The sequence below is a fragment of the Psittacula echo genome (assembly GCF_963264785.1).
Source record: "Psittacula echo genome assembly, chromosome: 12".
In the NCBI taxonomy this organism is placed as follows: Eukaryota; Metazoa; Chordata; class Aves; order Psittaciformes; family Psittacidae; genus Psittacula; species Psittacula echo.
In genome coordinates, this window is record NC_137747.1 from 8,873,858 (window position 1) to 8,892,102 (window position 18,245).

Consider the following 18,245-nt stretch of genomic DNA (forward strand, 5'->3'; position numbering starts at 1 on the left):
GGCGCCGTTCCCCCCTCCCCGGGATGGCGGGTGCGTGAGAGCGTGCGTGAGCGTGCGTGGAGGGGGGCGCGGGCGACAGAGGGCGGTGAAAGGAGAGCAATGAGCGGCAAAAACGGAGCTTCCCTGACCGGGAATCGAACCCGGGCCGCGGCGGTGAGAGCGCCGAATCCTAACCACTAGACCACCAGGGAGCGTTGGGAGAGGCTCCTCATCGCCGCGTTCGGGCGCTGCTGCCGGGGCTGAGCAGGGGATGTGGAGGCTGCAAAAGGAATGGGGATGGGGATGCAGGGGGGCTGCAAGAAGAGGGTCTTGGGGGCCGCAGCGGGGTTGGGGGTGATGCAGAGAGGATGAGGGGACGGTGAGAGGATGCAGACGAACTGCAGAGGTGATGGGGGCAGTGCAGAGAGGCTGCAGAAGCGATGGAGATGCAGGGGGGCTGCAGTGGGGTTGGGGGTGATGCAGAGGTGATGGGGGGACTGCAGAGGGGCTGCAGAAGGGATGGGGATGCAGGGGGGCTGTGGCAAGAGGGTTTTGGGGGCTCCACCAGCAATGGGGGGACGCTGGGAGGATGCAGAGGTGATGAGGGGACTGCAGAGGGGCTGCAGCAGGGATGGAGAGAGCTGCAGAGGGTTTGGGGGGCTGCAGTGGGTCTGGGGGTGCAGCAGCAGATTGGGGCACAGGACCAGCACATCACCTTTGGGCTGCAGCCCAGGCTGCTTGCTGCCTTTCCAGATGGTGTCCAGGTGCTCAGCACCCAGCACTCCCGTGCATCGACCCTGGGGGTTAAACCAGATTTGAGCAGCACCCTCATCACTGCACTTGCTCTCGGGTGCTGCTCACGGCTCTTGTGTACCCCAGGGGCACAGTGCTCCTTGTTCATTTGTACACAGTTCCTTGTAACGAACAAGCAAGCACTTACAATTAGAGCAAAACAGGGGTTTAGGCTCCTGCATCTGGTTTTCCCAGATGCTCATGTTTCCTGGCTCTCCTGCCTGCTCCCTGGGGAATGCTGCCGCTTCCCACCAGGGCTGAAAACCCCATTTCCCCCTACCCAGCGTGTCCTGGAACCACTGACCCTGGTGCCGGTGTGGGAACGCTGCCCAGGCACCACAGCTCACCCCAGGAGTGGGACCCCCTCCAAACGGCTCCAATGGCCTTTCCCGTCCCTGCCTCTGACTCATGGTCTGAAGAAACAAATGAATCCCATTTACCAACAGCGTCATCACCGTTCATCACCCATCATCTCCTTGCTCCCTTGGCTGCTGAGTCCCCATCCCCAGCTCTGGAGGACACTCGGTACCTGTTCCCCTCCAAAACACCATCTGCGGATCCCTTGCGCAGAGCCTGCACCCAAGAAGAGACACTGAGCCCAACCCAGCTCCCATAGGCCAGCCCTGGCTGCTTGCATCCACAAGGATAAAGTGCGTGTTAATGGCTCACCCCCAGGCAGCTCCCTCAAACCAGGCATCATCCTTACTCTCAGAACAGCACATGGAACAGCCACAGAGCTCTGCTGGCCTCCCTCTCTGCCCCTGTGTATTTAATAGCAGCTCCCAACCCCATACAGCTCCATACATTCACCACTCCCCTGCATCCTGCTGCTTAAAGCAGTAGCGACTGCCAGAGCTTCCAAGAAACCGATTCCCTGAGGCATCACAGCATCAACCCGAGCCCCAGCTGCCAAGGTTACTGCTGCGACCCCGGTCCCACGCTCCCAGCGCAAGGAAGTGCTGTGGGGAAGCAGGAAAGGCAGCAGTGGTGAGACAGGGGCTTGGAGCTGCCCAGCCCGGGGTTGAGCACAGGTATGGATCAGGAAGCAGCTGGCATCCAGCATCAACATCAGACTGCGTTATTTAGTGCATCCCTTCCCTAGAAAGCATCCAGAGCCAAGAGACAAGCTGGAGGATGGAATATCTGCGTTCCTTCTCACCTCAAGCTGCTGCCAGCAGTTATTTGACTGACACACTCACAACACACAGCCGGGAGCAGAGCACTGTTAGACAGAACAAGACAAGCGCATTCAGCCCATTTTCTCCCAAAGGGATGCTTTATTGACAAGTTTCCTCAGTCTTTATCTAGAAAGAGAAACAGTTCAACACCCAAATCCAGCAGTCCCAGTTCCACCGGCATCGCTCCTCGCAGGGGAGCAGCACTGAATCCACCTCCCACCAGCACATCCACCTCCCAGGCTTCCATCCTGTGTCCCCAGGGCTGCAGAGGGTGAGGGAAACAGATGAATCTGCAGGTAAGTGTCAAAACTTGCTTCTCGAAAGGGTCAGAGGGGGTTCAGTCCCTCCGGGGTGATAAACCGCTACCGCTACGGAGATATGTACATCAACAAGCCTAAAGACCTGAGTAAGTCCCACTTCGCCTCTAAGGCACACAATTGCTCACTCTAGGTATTTCTACGTGGAGGCACCTTGCCTACAATGAGATCAGGCCTCTAGAAGAAAACTCAGGTATTTTTCAGCTCCTGAGCAAGGAAGCTGGACGTGAACAGAGCAAAAAATCCCAGCGCTGGTTGAGCTCCATCACTCTCTGCCAGTGCTGTAAACCGAGATGAGAGCTGGGGCTTCCAACTGAAAACCCCATCCAGTCGTGGTGGGAGGTACCAGGAGGAGCCCTCAGAGAGCAGAGTCCTCCAACAGCATCCATAGTGCTAGAGACAGCCTTTGTAACCAGCAGCCTTCAGCAATTCCTCCTCCAAGAGCAAAGGCATCAGCTGAGAAGGGAGAAGCAAGTTTCATACACTCAGCAAAACAGAGTGCACCGCAGAGTTTAATGCAAGAACCAGCTGCTAAGCATGCTGCTAGTGTAGGATGCAAAACTCCAGGGCTCAACATCCAGCTTTATTCCCCTTGTAGTCTTCTCTATAGAAATAAAACCGTGAACAAGTAAAGCAGGTGGTGATGTAAGGCTTGCGAGGCAGCCTGAGGCCAAGGGAGCGGGTCCCTAACACGATGCCAAAGCTTCTGATGGAGTTTTCTTTCCTTTTAAGCTTTATTTATTTAAAGTTTTGTTGCATTTAAAAATAAAGGGTTTGAGTTTCCTTAAAGCTCGAGCATTAGTGTAACAACGAGGCAGCTGCTGAGTGAAGTTTCCCTTTTGGGAGCCCAGAAAAGAACCCAACTGTTGACCCCATTTACCACACTACTCCAATGAGAGCTGAGCAAGCAGTAACAGGAGAAGCCTGGGAGCTATGGGGAGCTGTGTGACGAGCCCCGCGCCCAGAGGACACAACCAGAAGCTGAAGCTAAGCTACCCATGCACTTGGCTTCTCCAATAACTGCCCTCCTCACGCTGCAAGTGACATCAGACATGGGGAAAACCGGTTTGATCTATGCCAAGTGGCATTTCTGAGCTACTCAATGGAAACTGCACCATCCCCGCTCTCCCAAAAGGACAGCAGGGATACATTTCACCTACAAACTTTAGTGTAAAATAGTATTTGTGTACAAAACTTTGCATTCTCTTTATTTGACTCAGCTCCAGCAGCAGTGTCTATGAACGAACGATGGATCTCTCCAAAACTGGCGCTCAGCCCCTTCGCGGAGGCGCGTGTGTTGTGGCTGTTGGGAAGGGTTGGGAGGGAGGAGGTGGCTCGGAGTCGTGCACAGCCGTGCAAAGCCACATCATGGGTCTAGAAGGGAGCGTTGTCTTGTGGAGGTTGGTCCCCAGCTCCCGAGGGGGAGTGGAGGCCATCGGTGCTGTTTTCCCTGCTGCCCACCATTCTGGACTGAAAGGAGAGGAGAGAGTCAGGACAAGGAGAAAGCAGCACTGAGAATATCAAGTCACTTCCCCCCTGCCAAGGTCACCTTCTTGAGCAAAGACTTCACATATCTGAGAGGCCATTTGCCTGAATAGAAGGAAAACATCGCAGAAATTAAAGTTTCTGCATAAGGCTTCACACTCTGTGTTTGCAAGACAAAGCAGATGGTTACCTTTATGGTCCCAACTCTATCTTCAAATGACTTGAAGGTTGCAGAATTCCTTGAAGAAAGGAGATGGGGAAAAAAAAAAAAAGAATAAATCAGAACAAGTCACTTCTGCATCAAATCACACTGTGTGAATGGCTCTGGCCATTCCCACGCAGGGACAAGAGCACACAGAGCACCCCCAGCTCCATCCAGAGCATCCCCTCAGCTCCACTCAGCCTTGGGCACAAATCTCAGGCACACCACACAAGAAGACCACACACGGACTCCAAAGGAGAACATTTATGCCACTGCTCGAGTTAAAGCGTTGAAGGAAACAAGCCCTAGTTCACTAGAGAATGCATGCCCGATTTGTTGAGAACTAGCTCTTGGTTTTACAGGTTTCCAACTGAAAGCAAACTGCCTTAAATAATGGAAAGGAAAAGCTGGAAAGGGGTTAAAACACAGATTTCAGTTTCCCATATTCCATCCCATGGGCAGGAAGCGGAAGGGCCATGTGCCTGTACCTATGGGCAGGTTTATTACTACAGGAGTGATTGTTCACATCAGGAAAAGGCCATAAAACTCAACGTAAGGAATTAATCAGAGGATTTCATATCTCAAGCACAGAAATCCAGGTCAGTGGTTTGACAACCCAACAAACTGCTTTGTTTGTGACCAATTCCAGTGCAATGCTCAGTAGGGAGCACTCGGATCAGGCAATTACTCATTCAGAGCTGCTCTCCCCAGGCCAGGCTGCAGGAGCCTCATCTCAGTTATTTCTGTTCCAAAGAACCACTTTATATTTGCACCCATACAATAACCTCCATCCATCTGGAATGAGGATGAACACAGAGAGGGTTTCTGGGGGCCTCATCCAGCCCTGGCTCACGTTTGTCCTGCAAGGAGACCATCACCTAAAGCACGCCAAGGGCACACTGAGAAGGGCGCTGAGCTTCCAGGCTGGAGACAGAAGTTGAGTTTGGATTCATCTTGGTATCAGCAACAACCATGGCACATGTTGTGAGGGGAGGACTAATCCCTGCCCTTCAGGGACCTCTGGAAGCTGGGTATTTCAACTAGACTTCGGTACAGTGACACCACTGCACTTAGTGCAAGGTGACAATAGCCATAGAGCAGAGATTGGGTAAAAACCCACCCGGAGTTACTCAACCTGCAGGATGTGGTTACCCCATAAGCAAGTGGGGTTTGCTTAAGAAGGGAACCAGCTGTAAAATCAGACCGAAACCCCAACAATGACAGGCTCAGCTGCACCTTCCCACCAATCCCACTCTGGAAACACAGGAGCTGCTACATTACCTCATGGCTGGCATACTGATGGAGTGGCGAATGGAGTAACTGCTACTCGGAAGCGTTAGAGGGAAGGAGGGAAAAGTTAAATGACAGATTTAGACTGACACGGCGCAAAAGCAGGTTCTGAGGCACCTTCTGTCCACACACAGGCTGCTGCGGACAACCCAAGTGGTAAAATCCAGCCCTTTCTTCCCTTATTTTCAACCCAGAGCTTAGTTTTCCAGATACACGGCAGTAAGCACGAGTATTTAACTGCCAACTCCACCAGTGATACAAAAGTCAATTACAGAGCACTGGTTTGTGGTAGGTTTCTCAATCTGTGTTACAAGTGCAGGCAAGGCTTAAATCATCAGCATCCCCTTTAATGCCTGCAAGGGCCTGGCACAGAACCAGATGGCTCTTTTCTGAGCCTGGAAGAGAATCTTACCTAAAGGAATTGGAGAAGGGGTGAGCCCTGCGAGAAGCCACCGGCAGCAGAGGGAAAAGGAAGCAACAGTCAGACACTTGTGCAGAGCTAAACACTCCATGCAGGGGCACGGTCACAGGATCATGGGACAGCAAGGTCAGGTGCCCAGGAGGAAGCCTCTCCAAATACATCACAGCAACAGGCACAACACCAACTGCTTTGCGTTAACTCAAGCCAAGCTGTTGTCCAGAGAACAATACCAGCACCTACAGCAACTCAAGAGCTGCAGTGCTGGGGAGGGGAAGAGCTGAGTGTACAAACCCCAACACTGCCCCTACCCCATGTCATTGCTCTCATTGATTTTATGCTTTTTAGAGCATGTTTGCCTAAATGGAAGGGTTTACCAAGGAATAAACACATCTCCTGCCCCTGTTTCCCCCCATGGGCTCTCACACAAAGACAGCATTGCTAGGGACTTCTGGTCAAGAACTTGTGTAACTGGAACTGGCATGGGATACCTGCACGTTACCTTGCCAAGCCTGCAGATGTCAAAGTTACAGCTCAGAGAACAAACACATTGCAGTGCAATAAAGATAAAGAGTATCTGGATAAAAGGTGTCCTATTGACTCCATAACCTGGTTGCCCACTTTTAGGTGCAAACTATTGCCCACCAGGTTACCAGATTTCCATGTATGATTTTGCAGTGCAGGAGCAGCTCTGTAGTCCAGAATAACAGACCAAGGTTTCCTACTTCTCCTAGTACAACCAGCAGGATGCTCTGAAGGGGCTTTTCCTACCAGGAGCAGCGTTTGATTCCACTTAATGTACTTTTCGTCTCTGCAGCAGGAAGCAGTCATGGCAAGCTGGATCTGAAGTACTTGGCAAGGAGCACAAGGGCCTTTCCTGACAGGCAGAGCAAAGATGTTCGGCTCTGTGGTCCCATCTCCCCAAGCACCCCAGTCGGCTCTTTGGCAAGGAGACTCCTTGAAATGCTGTCTTTGTATGTGAAATAAGTTAACTTCCCACTTACTTTGCTTAAAGGAGAACATAGATAACACTTATCCACGCACCGTGCTACTCTGTATGCAATACCACAAGCATCTCGGCTTCAACCTGGCAGTAACCCTTCTTCTTCCATAAGGATTTAAAGTGGACATAAATTCAGGAATTTGGGGCTGAGGCAACCATTTCCTAATGAATTTGCTTGTAGTATAATGCACAGCAGCAAACTTCAGACAACACAAAGTGTATCGGTGGAAGCAAACACACAAACAAGCTGTTCTCCACAGAAATAAAACACTTCCCATTGTGCAGTTTACTGGGCTCAGTAAAGTGCAGGGACATAATGTCCAGAAGCCAATTTACTTCTTAACTGTAAGTGGAGATAGCAGAAAAAGCTGAATTGGCCAAGATTTGATTATATTCCACCCACTAATGAAGCTCCTTCTTCTCCCCTCCAGGCAATCTAATAGAGCAACAGCACTAATGCAGTTACACATTAACTTCACAGTGTCTCCTTACAATCCACACCTACAGCACTTAAAATCATTTTGACCAGGACACAGCGACCCTGAAGATTTAACCCAGGGACACATTACTTGTATTTAACAGCATTATGGTCCAAGGATTTTTAATGGAATTATGCCTACGCCTTCCTTGCATTTATCAACCGGTGAAGGCTGACTAAACAAGGAAATCCCTTCTGTTATCTCCACACTTCCAGTGATGGAAAATAAAGCTGCTTCACAAGTGAATTTGTAGGGCAAGAAGAAAACAAAGTACAGTAACAGAGGTTGCAGCGTAGGCTGTGAGGACTGGAACAGAGATTCTCTGAGCACAGAGATCATCCCCGCTCGGTCAGAGAAGTGATCACCATACAACAGACTTCACTCCTCATCAGCTCTGAGCACACATCAGAACACCAAAGTTTCACCTGGTAAGGGTAGGAAGTGGGGTACTGCCTGCAGCAACTTGTGCTCAGAGCTAAACCTTACTCAGAATCAGGAATATCAAGACATGAGTGCAGCACAGGGGACAGAAGTCTGTTCATATGCACACAGAGAAACCGAAAGGAACAAAGCCTCATTACTGTGTTCCCACACATATACAAAGCTGAGATAACTTTGGCAGGGATCCCCAGGTGATAAGGCAGAAGCTGCCTTTGTTTCCCACCACATCACCCAAGGTATCAGCTATAAGAAGGAATGCAGATGTTTAAACTGGTGATTAATGCTGAGCAGCACCACTGCTGCAAAGGCCTGCCTTGTCTGTAGGGCTGCTGATGACACAGGCAGTTGTCACGGTGACCATGTCAGGCCAGCTGTGTCACCAGGAGCAACAGGAGCCCTCCTCACTCAGCCATGCATCCCCTCCCTCCATTGCCTTGCCTCGGGATGGCACAAACATTCCCGTAGCTCTTTGGTGATCTGGGCTGTCCCAGTCAGAAGATAACAGGCAGGACCAAGCCTGCTGGAAACGGCTTCTTCTGATGGCAACGCTGGTTCAGGAGTTCCCCATCTGGTCCAAAAAAAGCACAGTTCTCATCCCACAACAGCCTGACCAGACCACAGAGATCAGGCACAAGATGACTTCACTTATTGGTATAGCAAAATGAGTTACCACCTCATCTTGCTCCAGGATCTGCAGTCTACTTGTGATGACATGTAAATCCCCCCCTTCCAGCAGACGAGGTAGTTTCCAGGAAAAAAAAGTTCAGCCTTGCATAGTGGGAAGGGCAGGAAGCCAGCTTGGCCTCTGCCAGATTCAGAGAAGTGAGCTACTGAAAACACCAAGAACACCCTGCAGGAACACAGTAAATAACTCACTGAGGACAGAACTACAATAAATCAGCACTGTGTGATCAGAGGCCAACAAGTTCTTACCACTTGGATACTCCCAGCCACAGTGGAATGGGAAATGCCCTACAAAGAACAACAGCTACCCATTCAGTGCAAGGGCTGGTACATCACAGTAAATACAAGCTCTAAGAAATACTTCCTTTGTAACCTAGACAGGTTGTGTATTCAGAATTAGCTCTTAATCCCAAGAAAGGTGTTCTGGATGTTACCATCAAGCACTTCAATGTCTGAAGATCAGGTAAATCACTCATTTAACCTTCAACCTGGTCCAGCTGAGAAACTCCGAGTAAGAACCTCACCCAGCAGCCACAGGAACCAGCCTCCACTTTCCAACTCGGAGAGGTTTAAACTTGCAGGTACCTCAGTGGTGATGTGCTTAGGGAATCCAGAGAGCCACCAACCACAACAAAGACATTCTTAATGTTGTCATGATTTTGTGCATCAATTTATATCTTCCAATAAAGATGACATAACTGTGCCTGCAAGGCACACTGCCCCTCTCTGCAGAAACACATGGGGCTTGAAACTGCATCAGATGAAGACTTTGCCTCATTTTAAAGCACGACAAAGCACAGGAGAGATGAACCTTTCCTAATCCTAAACAGTTAACACCCCATAACCCAGGAACAGTGTTAAAGGTAAGCTTTAATACTAGTTTCTTCCATATGATGTAAAAGCTGCTCTGAAACCATATGACAGTAAAAGGGGGAAGGCTGCTAAAAACGTTCTGTCAGTTCTCCTAAGCAACAGCAAACTTAAATGCCTTAGAACAGGTTTTGTCCCGTCAATGAGTCTTTAATAAGCATTTAAAGTGTTCTAAACTATGTGATACAGGGCCACACAGCAGAAGGTAGTCCCTCAGCAGCAATGTGCTGCCCACTAAGCAGACAACATGGTGAAAAGCCTGGTTATGGTCTAAAGTCTCATTATTGTTTGAAACCAAGATCAAAGCACCAGAGGCCAGCACAGAAATCTTACCTCATGTCGCCAAGTTTCCTGCTGATAACAGAGCCTACATTGGACAGGGCTGCTGAAGTCTTCTGGCCTGCCTGGGAAAGGGTTTCCTGGGTCTTCTTGTAACTAAACAGAAACAAAAGTAAATCACACACTGAACCAACGAGGAGGATTTGGAAGCAAGAAGCATCCCCCCATTTTGAAAAAGGAGCCCGTATTAAAGGGGAGAAGCCAGGTTAGTGAGCAGCCCTGCCTGCACTGAAAGAGCCTCTTCCAGTCTTGGGTATGTCTTAAAGAGTGCAGGATTAACCTCTCTCTACACTCACTTCACCATTTTGACCTGATGTTCTGAAATCTGATAAGCATTCACAAAGCAAACCCCAAACCCCATCTTTCTCATGGAAATTCTAATACCATGGCATCATATCCCAGTTGCTCTACTACTACCTTTTGGTCACCTTGAGAAAATAAGTCTAGGAAGCTATTCCGTAACACCCTTGCAGGCTTGAAGAAGGTACAGTGCTTGTTGTAGCGTTAGCTTATAGAGGGAAGAGGCAGGATTGCTGTATAGTAAACAAATGCAGGAAACAGCATTATCTCTACAACTGCAGGTTAGAAATAAATTGGTAGAGAAGTTTCCCATCAGTTACCATTAACCACAGTACGTAAGAGATCAGCCTGTATTTGTCAGCTGATTACATGTGAGTTTGTGGCAGAGCTGGAGGAGACAGATACTTGAGAACCTTTGTGTCCTTCAGGTGAGACTGATCTCAGGAGCCAAGAGTCTTTGAGCCACTTTCATTAACTCATCTCTCTAGGCTATTCCCCAGTTAGTGACCAACAGCTACATTAATGGCATTCCTCAAGTTGTTTTCTAACCCGAGTCTTGTTTTTTATGAGTGCCTCAATTTAAGCCAAGTTTTCTCATTCCAAATCTTTCATCTTGAGATTATTTTCTCTGCCTGACTGGGATGTTTAGGAGAAGGGCACCATAAACAGCCCGATGTTCTCTCTCATGCCTGAGCTCCCAAGGCTAAAAGCACTGTGATAAGAGCTGATTTAGTTGCACCTTATTCTCTCCAGACAGAAGCACAGGCAAGAGCAGCTGAACTGGGTTCAAGCAATACCAATCACATGTTGGTTTGTGGGGGTCTTATGTTTAAGACCACAGCCAAGTGTTTCTGAATCAAGAATGTACATAAGACTTACACAGAACAGGGCAATACTGCATCAACTTCACCTTCCCTCTTCCTGCTCCTGAAACCTACACATTTTTCAGAGTAATTCTTCTTGAATCAGGGACTCCAGAATTACCTGAGGGTGCCCCAACAGCAAGGCCTCAATACTGCTTCTCCACAGCACAATCTTGTGCAAGTAGTCATCCCTGGTCAATTTAGAAGTGAACTGGTCAGCATCAACGCTGCCTGCTCTTATACAGGTCTTCTTATTGCACTGCGTTTGAACCCGAGGACTAAAGCTGCTTTGGAAGAGGAGGATCTCAGTCTCAATCCCTGCCTTTAGCACTCAGGCTCCTCCCCAGCTGAGTCCTGTCACGGGATTTGATTTACAGCTGCACAACAAACATTGAAGACCTCATGCTCACTGAAGTGTTGACCCTACCCCTGCTTGGCACTCAACTCTGAGATGAGCACTGAGCACCAGAGCAGCAATGAGGGCAGTGCTTACAGACTGAGAGGACACCATCAGGCCATGCATACACTGCAGACTTCCAGGTATTATGTCTGGCTTCAGCAGATAAAGAGCAAAGATTTCCCAACTGTATTTTCCACCCTTGACAGCAGTGTTCTTAAGATAACTGAAGATCTGACACTCAAGTGCTGCTCCTTTATGATGCCAGCATGGCTGCTTGTGCTGACACAGAAATGTAGATCAAGGAAATGATCCAGCTGAAATACAGACTTGGAAGAACACAAAAGAGCAGCAGGCAGATCAGCTCAGCAGCCTAGTGCTGCATCCACAGCTCCCCACCACACACCCACACCTCCATCACTGCAACACAGGAGGCAGAGCCAGGGAAGCGCAGCTCAGAAGCTCTTCAACCCAGAACTGCCACCAGACACACATGTGGAACTGAGCCTGCGACAACAGGGAGCTGATTATACAAGACTTTAATGCAACTTAACTGCACCCAGCCCTGACCTAGAAGTCACAACAACTCTCCTGCAAGCGGCAGGGATGGGTTTGCCATGGCTTTAAATTCACACTCACTCCCTTCCTTCCCTCAGCATCACAACAAAGCACAATGATCCAGATCTGGGAGTAATAAATGTAAGCTCTGCTTAACACCTTGCTTTACTAAGAGGCAACTGGCTCAGCAGAAGCCATAGAACTGATCTCTCCCTGGTGGTGTTCATCCTGTGGTATTGACACATTTCATAGACCTATAAACCCTGATGGGGAGAAGCCAGACCTGCACCCTCAAATCCTCCTTTATGCATTAATACCAGTTTCCTCTCACTTGCTCTTCTCCAGCCAACACCATTTGTGTTCTCAGGCCAGGTACACAAACCCCTTAAGTCATCTTGTGTCCTGGCTATGATGAAACTGGAGCTGGGGGCAGCCTGGGCTGATTTGTGTCAGAGGACAAGCCTGTGGCCAGGAATGGCAATGGACCAGGAAATGCAGCAGTGCACCAAAGCAGCAGATCACAAGTCAGACCCAGTCCCAGTTCAGTCACTCCTAATGCAGAGAAGCTCCAAAACAGGAAAGAGGATGCATTTGCATAAAAAACCCTCCAAAATATAAGAATAAAACCTCATCCTTGGATTTCTTGAACCCTACTCTTAACATTTACTGAGCTTTAGATAAAGGAAGTAGAAACTCTGTTTTCTGGAACCTTCCTTCAATCCCACTCACCTCTCCATTTTAACCAGCACCTACCTTGCTAGCATGAATTGTCACTCTGTCTAGTGCCAAAGCAAGCAGGAAAACTGGTGTGCCACAGCTATTCAGACCTCAAAGTGCTCTACAAAAGCACGTTTCCTCCACATTCTGGCACCCATTAACTACAAGGAAACAGAACCAGAAGGTTTCCACTCTAACAGGCACACCCAGACAGGAACTCTGATTAAACACTGCTGGAGTCAGCCTCACTGTCAGCAAGCAGAAAACCCAAGGTCATTCTAGTTAGCAAGTGAAACAGTGACAATTTACACCTTCTTCATCTAGGAAACATAGAGGGAATGCTGGAAGTAGACCTGCATACTTGAAAGCTTTATTCTGATACCCCTACTTTTTATCTCTGCTCATCTTTCAGCTGTCTTAGGAAGAAAAGCTCCTATTCACACACCGTGCCAAGAACAGACCAGCTCAAAGGACTGAATTTCATGCGCTCCAGAGAACAGGACAAGCTGGCTTGCCTCAGACCTACCTTCCCTGGTTTAAATCAGTTCAGAAAACAACGCTATCTACCTGCTCCCACTGCAGAGGACTGTCCCATGCACTGTGGGAAAGATGCAGTGAGAAGGACAAAGGCCAAGTTCCATAATTTAGTCCAGATGAGAATTTAATCCCAGGCATTTACTAAAAGCACAGCTAAGAGACCTTCTCAGCCAAGAAACCTTCACAGCCAACAAATGGAGTGGAACCGCTGTGAGGTTTAAGCTGTTCAAGTCCATTTGGGGCCCCAACATGACAGAACAGCTCCTTTGGACATCACAGCTCTATTTGTTCTCATCCGCTACCACAGCAAAAGGAAAAGCTCCTGCTACCTGCAAAGCACACTGAGGGTAACAAGAAGAGATCAGTCTGGCTATTCCATAGCTCATCAGCTGAAGATACAAGGTGTGACATTGCAGGTCTCAGCTACCCAGTGGTTTCCCTCCCTACATGGACCACAATGAAACCATTCAAGCACTGACCTGAGGAAAAGCTCCCTCTCCCTGCAGAGGCCTTTATTGGGTTAAAAAAAGCAAAAGCTAAAAGAGAGAAATGTTTACACAGATCTAGTCAAAGCAGAGGCCTGCGAGCAGGGGCACAGAGCGTTAGGGCAGCAGACTGTCATGAAAGCAGTTGTTAACACTCAAGGTTAAGACACTCACGCTTCTGATTGAGTTAATTTTTCATTCCAGTCCTCCAGTGTGCTGCTGGCTGAAAGATATCTACAAACACAATGGGGGTTAGACACAGAGCCAAGTTCACTACAGATGCTTCTTCTGACACTTGCCACATCATGACTGTCTCTTTACACTCACATTACCACAAGCTTTACTTCTCCAGCAATAGCTTCCCCCCTTCTGTGCTACAGCCAGAAGGAGAAGAGCTGCTGTTTGAGGCAGGGAGACACCGAAGCCCCAGTTTCTTTCTTATTTAAGCACATCCAAACACAGCAGAGAAACGAAGCCTGCAGCTCCGAGGTGTCAGGAATTGAAAGACTCCACATCTCCTGCTCCCTCCCTACATGCTACAGACAGTGCTGTATTACAAGCAGAGAGCAGCAAACTGAGCACAAGGCCAAAAAACTCTGCCTGCTGCACCCAAAGTTGCAGTTTACTGATAGAGTGACCTGGACAAACAGCTAAACTTTGTTTCATAATCTTTAGACATCATGTTTCCCTACATCCAAACCAGTATGGTGCGAGAATTATCACTGGAGATACAGAACTAACTCGAGTACTACAGAAAGTGTCTGCTACCAGCTCAGACAACACTCAGAAGGGCTCAGAGTGACTTATCACAGGCATCTCACATCACCCACAAGTGTAACCCTCCCCAGTTAGATCACTGCCATCTTGCCTAATGATGGGATGCTCCCAATCCATGTGTTCCTTAGTTAAATAATCATCTCCTTCAGCACAAGACATAGAAGAGAGAGAATTTTCAGTGCAGGAAACATTCAAGGGCTCCCTTGCAGGAGGAATCAAAATGATTCATGTCTAACATGAACAGAGGTCTGACATGTTTAAACAGAAGTAGCCAGATGCTCTTCATCTGCATTTGTCACTTGCTTGTACATACACAGACTAAAATTCATGGTTTTCTGGTGTTGACATCAGCAGAGGCTCACCTGCATCAATGCAGAAGAGCCATTGTGTGGTGGCTTTTCAAAGTGAACATAGAGATTTGCGTTTGCACAGCCCCTAATTCCAGCTACAGGTAAATGCCTTCAGGCACCATCTCTCCCAGGTGACTGTACAGAAAGGCAATAACCACACTGGTTCCTACCAGAATGATGAGAAACCATTTCACACTAAAGATGAGGTTCACTAATAAGACACATAGCAGCAGTCTAACCTTCAGTAACCAGCTAAAGGGAAACTGGGGTTGATTTCTGTCCCCCCTTTTTGTTTTTACTCGATGTGGTCTGGTAACTGATTGGAATTTTTCTTCTGCAATAGCAAGCCCATGAGAGGGATGATAGCAGTAACATTGACTCATCTCCTCTGCAAGGGAGGGATGCTCACAGCCAGAAGCCAGGCATGCTGCTAGGAACAGCCCTGCTTCACAAGCCCCCAGCTCCCACTGAACCCCTGAGGCCTGTGACAAGTGGCAGCAGGGAGGGCGAGTTGCTGAGGAGCCGGAGGCACTCACAAGTCAGACTGTGTCACTTTGTCATTCCACTCTCCAAGTTTCTCAGATGTTTTCACATAACTAGAAACAGAAAGTGTTAATGAATATAACTCAAATATTCATTTCTTTAAGACAATGTCACAGATCTCAGTTACAAAGAAATAACAGAAACAGGGATGTAGGAGGGAAAATGAGGGAAAGGGAGAGAGTAAACAGCGAGAGGAACAGCTCAGTGATCTGCTGAGCAGTAGCACTGTCAGTGACTACAAGTTCCACACTGTCAGTAACTCCAGATTCCAGTTAAGTTACACAAGGCCTTTTAGACTGAACAGCATCTCCATGGGCACTGTGAGTCCCTGACACTCAGGCACAACTGCAGGGTCACAGCAGGGTTCTTTCAGCACTGTCAAGCACTGCAGTAATTGTGCCCTTACTGCCTGTTCAGGGTCAGTCTCATTTCACATCTTTAGGCAGAGATGACTGTGTAACACACTGATATTACAGGGGTTTTTTTCCCCTAGGAAGTGCAGGCTTTTGAATTCAAGCTGTATGACTCAGGAAAGAGCTTCTGAGCCAGCTCTGCACTGGAGCTTTGAAACTCCTTGCGCTTCTCTTTGAGCCTGGGTTCAGAACAGGGCAGCAGCTGCCTACACCTCAAACAACGGGCAGAAAATGGGCAAACAGAACTGTCCAGTGGTGAGCTGGATCTCTAACATCATGGGAAAGGGCATCCAGCAGCAGTTTATACCAATCACAGATACCAGAGTTCTGTTTACACTGACATAAAGACACTGACTTTAAAGATTTATTGCTCTTAAGTGCCTTTTACTCCAGAACAAAAGCCTCCAGTTGCTTGGAAGAGCCCTGGAATGTGCTGCTGGGAAATCATTACCAGAGAGTCACTTTTAAATACACAGGTATCACAGCAACACTTACGCATTGGAGACTTGGACATCGTGCCAGCTTTTAGACAGGTTTTGCTTCAGCCCATCCAGGGGAGTCAAACCCAGCTTCCTCTTTAGCTCTCCACAGTGCCTCTCCTTAGCAGCCAGAACCTGCCTGAGAGTGCCAATCTCTTCTTCAACCTTACGGAAAAGGAGAGGCTGGTTTTAAACCACAGCTTAGCAAAACTCTCAAAACTGAGCCAACTTTCTACCTCCCTCAAAGTCGAGTTTAAAGAATTGGGAAGGAATGTCATGTACACACAGCACAATTCAACTGAACATGAACGGTGGTGGAGCGGGAGGTCTGACAGCCCAGCCTTCAACTAAGAAAGCGTCCATGGAAGTCCCTGCACTGGCACCCAGATTAACAGAACTCACTCCTAGTATTGTTATTTCAACAGCAGATAAAAATCTGCTGCCAAACCTTATTAATGAAGGTTTCTGGTTTATGACTCTTCTCCTCTCCTGTCATCACAGCAAAGAGCTTTTCCTCAGAGATCTCCCTATTCCAGAGTTGCTCCCAAGTAGAGTGGGTTCATTTCTACTTTACCACATGTGTACGAGCTCTCAGAGCAGCCAAGTTCCCCCTTGCCAAAATTTGCAAGTCAAAGCCCCACCAGGAGCTTCTCGGGTGGTACAGAACAACTGCCGCTACATTTCAGATGGAGATCATACACTGCCCTTTAAGCCCCAAAAAGGGGCTGAAATTTAGGCTGTTACGTTACAAACTCAGCTCTTCAAAAGCACACAGACACCACAAATAGTTACCTATAAATGTAATAGATATTTAAGAGAAAAAGGTAGAAAAAGAGGCCATATTAAGTGCTCCACTGTCTTGGCTTCCTAAGGAAAACCAAGTTTCCTCTGCCTAGCGCTTGCCCCAAAGTGTTTTCTCCCTTCAAATGGAGCTAAAAGCCTACACGAAGCTCATGGCATCAAAAGCCACTTATTTCCTCAGAGCTCTAAATTCAGCCATCCCGGGAAGGAGCACACAACACACGGCCCCGTTTGAAGTCTCTGCCAGCTTTGTGCACTTTAACAATCAGCTGAGAGGCGCAAAGGTAACAGCACTGCAGCACTCGAGCATTTAACACCCGAACCCTGCTCCCGGGGCTCGGGTTTGCTCCTTCCCAGCAGAGCAGAACCACGGCCCCCGCTCACAAACAGGAGTTACCTTGGCGAGCTCAGACCTCAGCTCCTCCTCTTCAGCCAGGGTCAGCCCCTCGGGTGCAGCGGCTCGGGCCGAGGCGCCGCTATCCACGGGAACGTCTGTCATGGTATCGGCCAGCAGACCTTTGTTGGGAGAGTTAAGGTTGATATCTGCCACAGACAAGGAGCAGAGGGCACACGGAGTAAGCAGCCAGCAAGCAGACAGCGCGATGCAAACCTGAGCAGCCCGGCGGGGAAGGTGCAGGGAGAGAAAGAGGAAGAGAAACCTCCGGCGGGGTTTCCTCCGCCAGCATCCAACAAAAGCACCGCGCACCGCGAGCGAGACCAGCTCCTCCGCCCCGCACCGGCCAGCGGAACACCCGCAGGGCCCACGCGAGAGCGGGGTGGGACGAGCCCGGAGGGGAGGGACCGGCCCGGGGAGGGGAAACGAGCCGGGGAAGGCGGAGGGAGCGGGACCGGCCCGGGAAGGGCAGCCGAGCCGCCAGCGCCCTCCGTGGGCCTCGGTAGCAAGAGCGAGTGCCCACAAGGCCCGCTTCTCCCTCATGGCACCCCCGGTGCCCGCCTCCTTCCCCAAGGCATCAGCCCGCGGCTCCCACACCGGGCCCATCACAGCCACCGGGGCCGTCTCCTCCCCTCTCAGGGCCGGCCCGTCCGGGGTACCCTCCCCTCCCCCGGCACACGGATGCCGGTCCCGGTGCCGCCCGTACCCTGACTCGCATTCTCCATCGCGGCACCCGCACCCGTCCACCCGCGGCCGCCGCCTCCTCCCCTCCTATGACGCTGCCAGCGCCGCGCCTCTTCCGCCGAGGGGCGCGCAGAGATGGCGTCACGGGGCGCGTTGCCACGGCAACAGCGCCACGTTCCGCCGCCGCCGGCTGCCCGCAGCCCGTCACCGGAAGCGGGGGTGACGTCGCGGGGGTGCCGTAGCGCTGGCGGACGGAGGGGGCAGCACCGGTACGGGCCTGAACCGGGACCGGGAGCTCGCTGATTGACCGAGTGGTTAACCCGTTAATTAACCCGTTAATTAACACCGGTAATGAGGCAGGCGGCTGGGCCGCGGCTCCGTTTGTGACTCCCGTGTAGACCTGACAGCACTTGGAGTATTCCCCAGTACTTGCCGGGTGGGCTCCAGGATCGGTGTCCGCAGCACCCCCA

General features: G+C 49.8%; 1 protein-coding gene across 10 annotated transcripts; it reads right to left on the reverse strand.

Annotated features, from left to right (window-relative positions):
- Nucleotides 1-3,447: 3,447 nt before the first annotated feature.
- On the reverse strand, nt 3,448-17,967 carry TPD52L2 (TPD52 like 2). 10 transcript variants are annotated; one of them, XM_080627751.1, is made up of 9 exons: nt 17,308-17,708; nt 17,095-17,213; nt 15,913-16,061; nt 14,998-15,057; nt 13,509-13,568; nt 9,472-9,573; nt 3,942-3,990; nt 3,816-3,856; nt 3,605-3,736 (listed from the first exon to the last, which is right to left on the reverse strand). In XM_080627751.1, the coding sequence occupies exons 1-8, from the start codon at nt 17,381-17,383 to the stop codon at nt 3,833-3,835; spliced, it is 639 nt and encodes a 212-aa protein (XP_080483877.1). In that variant the 5' UTR covers nt 17,384-17,708; the 3' UTR covers nt 3,605-3,736; nt 3,816-3,832. The 10 variants fall into 10 exon arrangements, with proteins under 10 accessions (XP_080483879.1, XP_080483878.1, XP_080483876.1 ...); XM_080627753.1 differs by lacking the exon at nt 17,308-17,708 and adding an exon at nt 17,798-17,967 and having other exon boundaries at nt 3,448-3,736; nt 3,816-3,990; XM_080627752.1 differs by lacking the exon at nt 17,308-17,708 and adding an exon at nt 17,798-17,967 and having other exon boundaries at nt 3,448-3,736; nt 3,816-3,990; nt 17,095-17,240.
- Between the last annotated feature and the right edge of the window lie 278 nt (nt 17,968-18,245).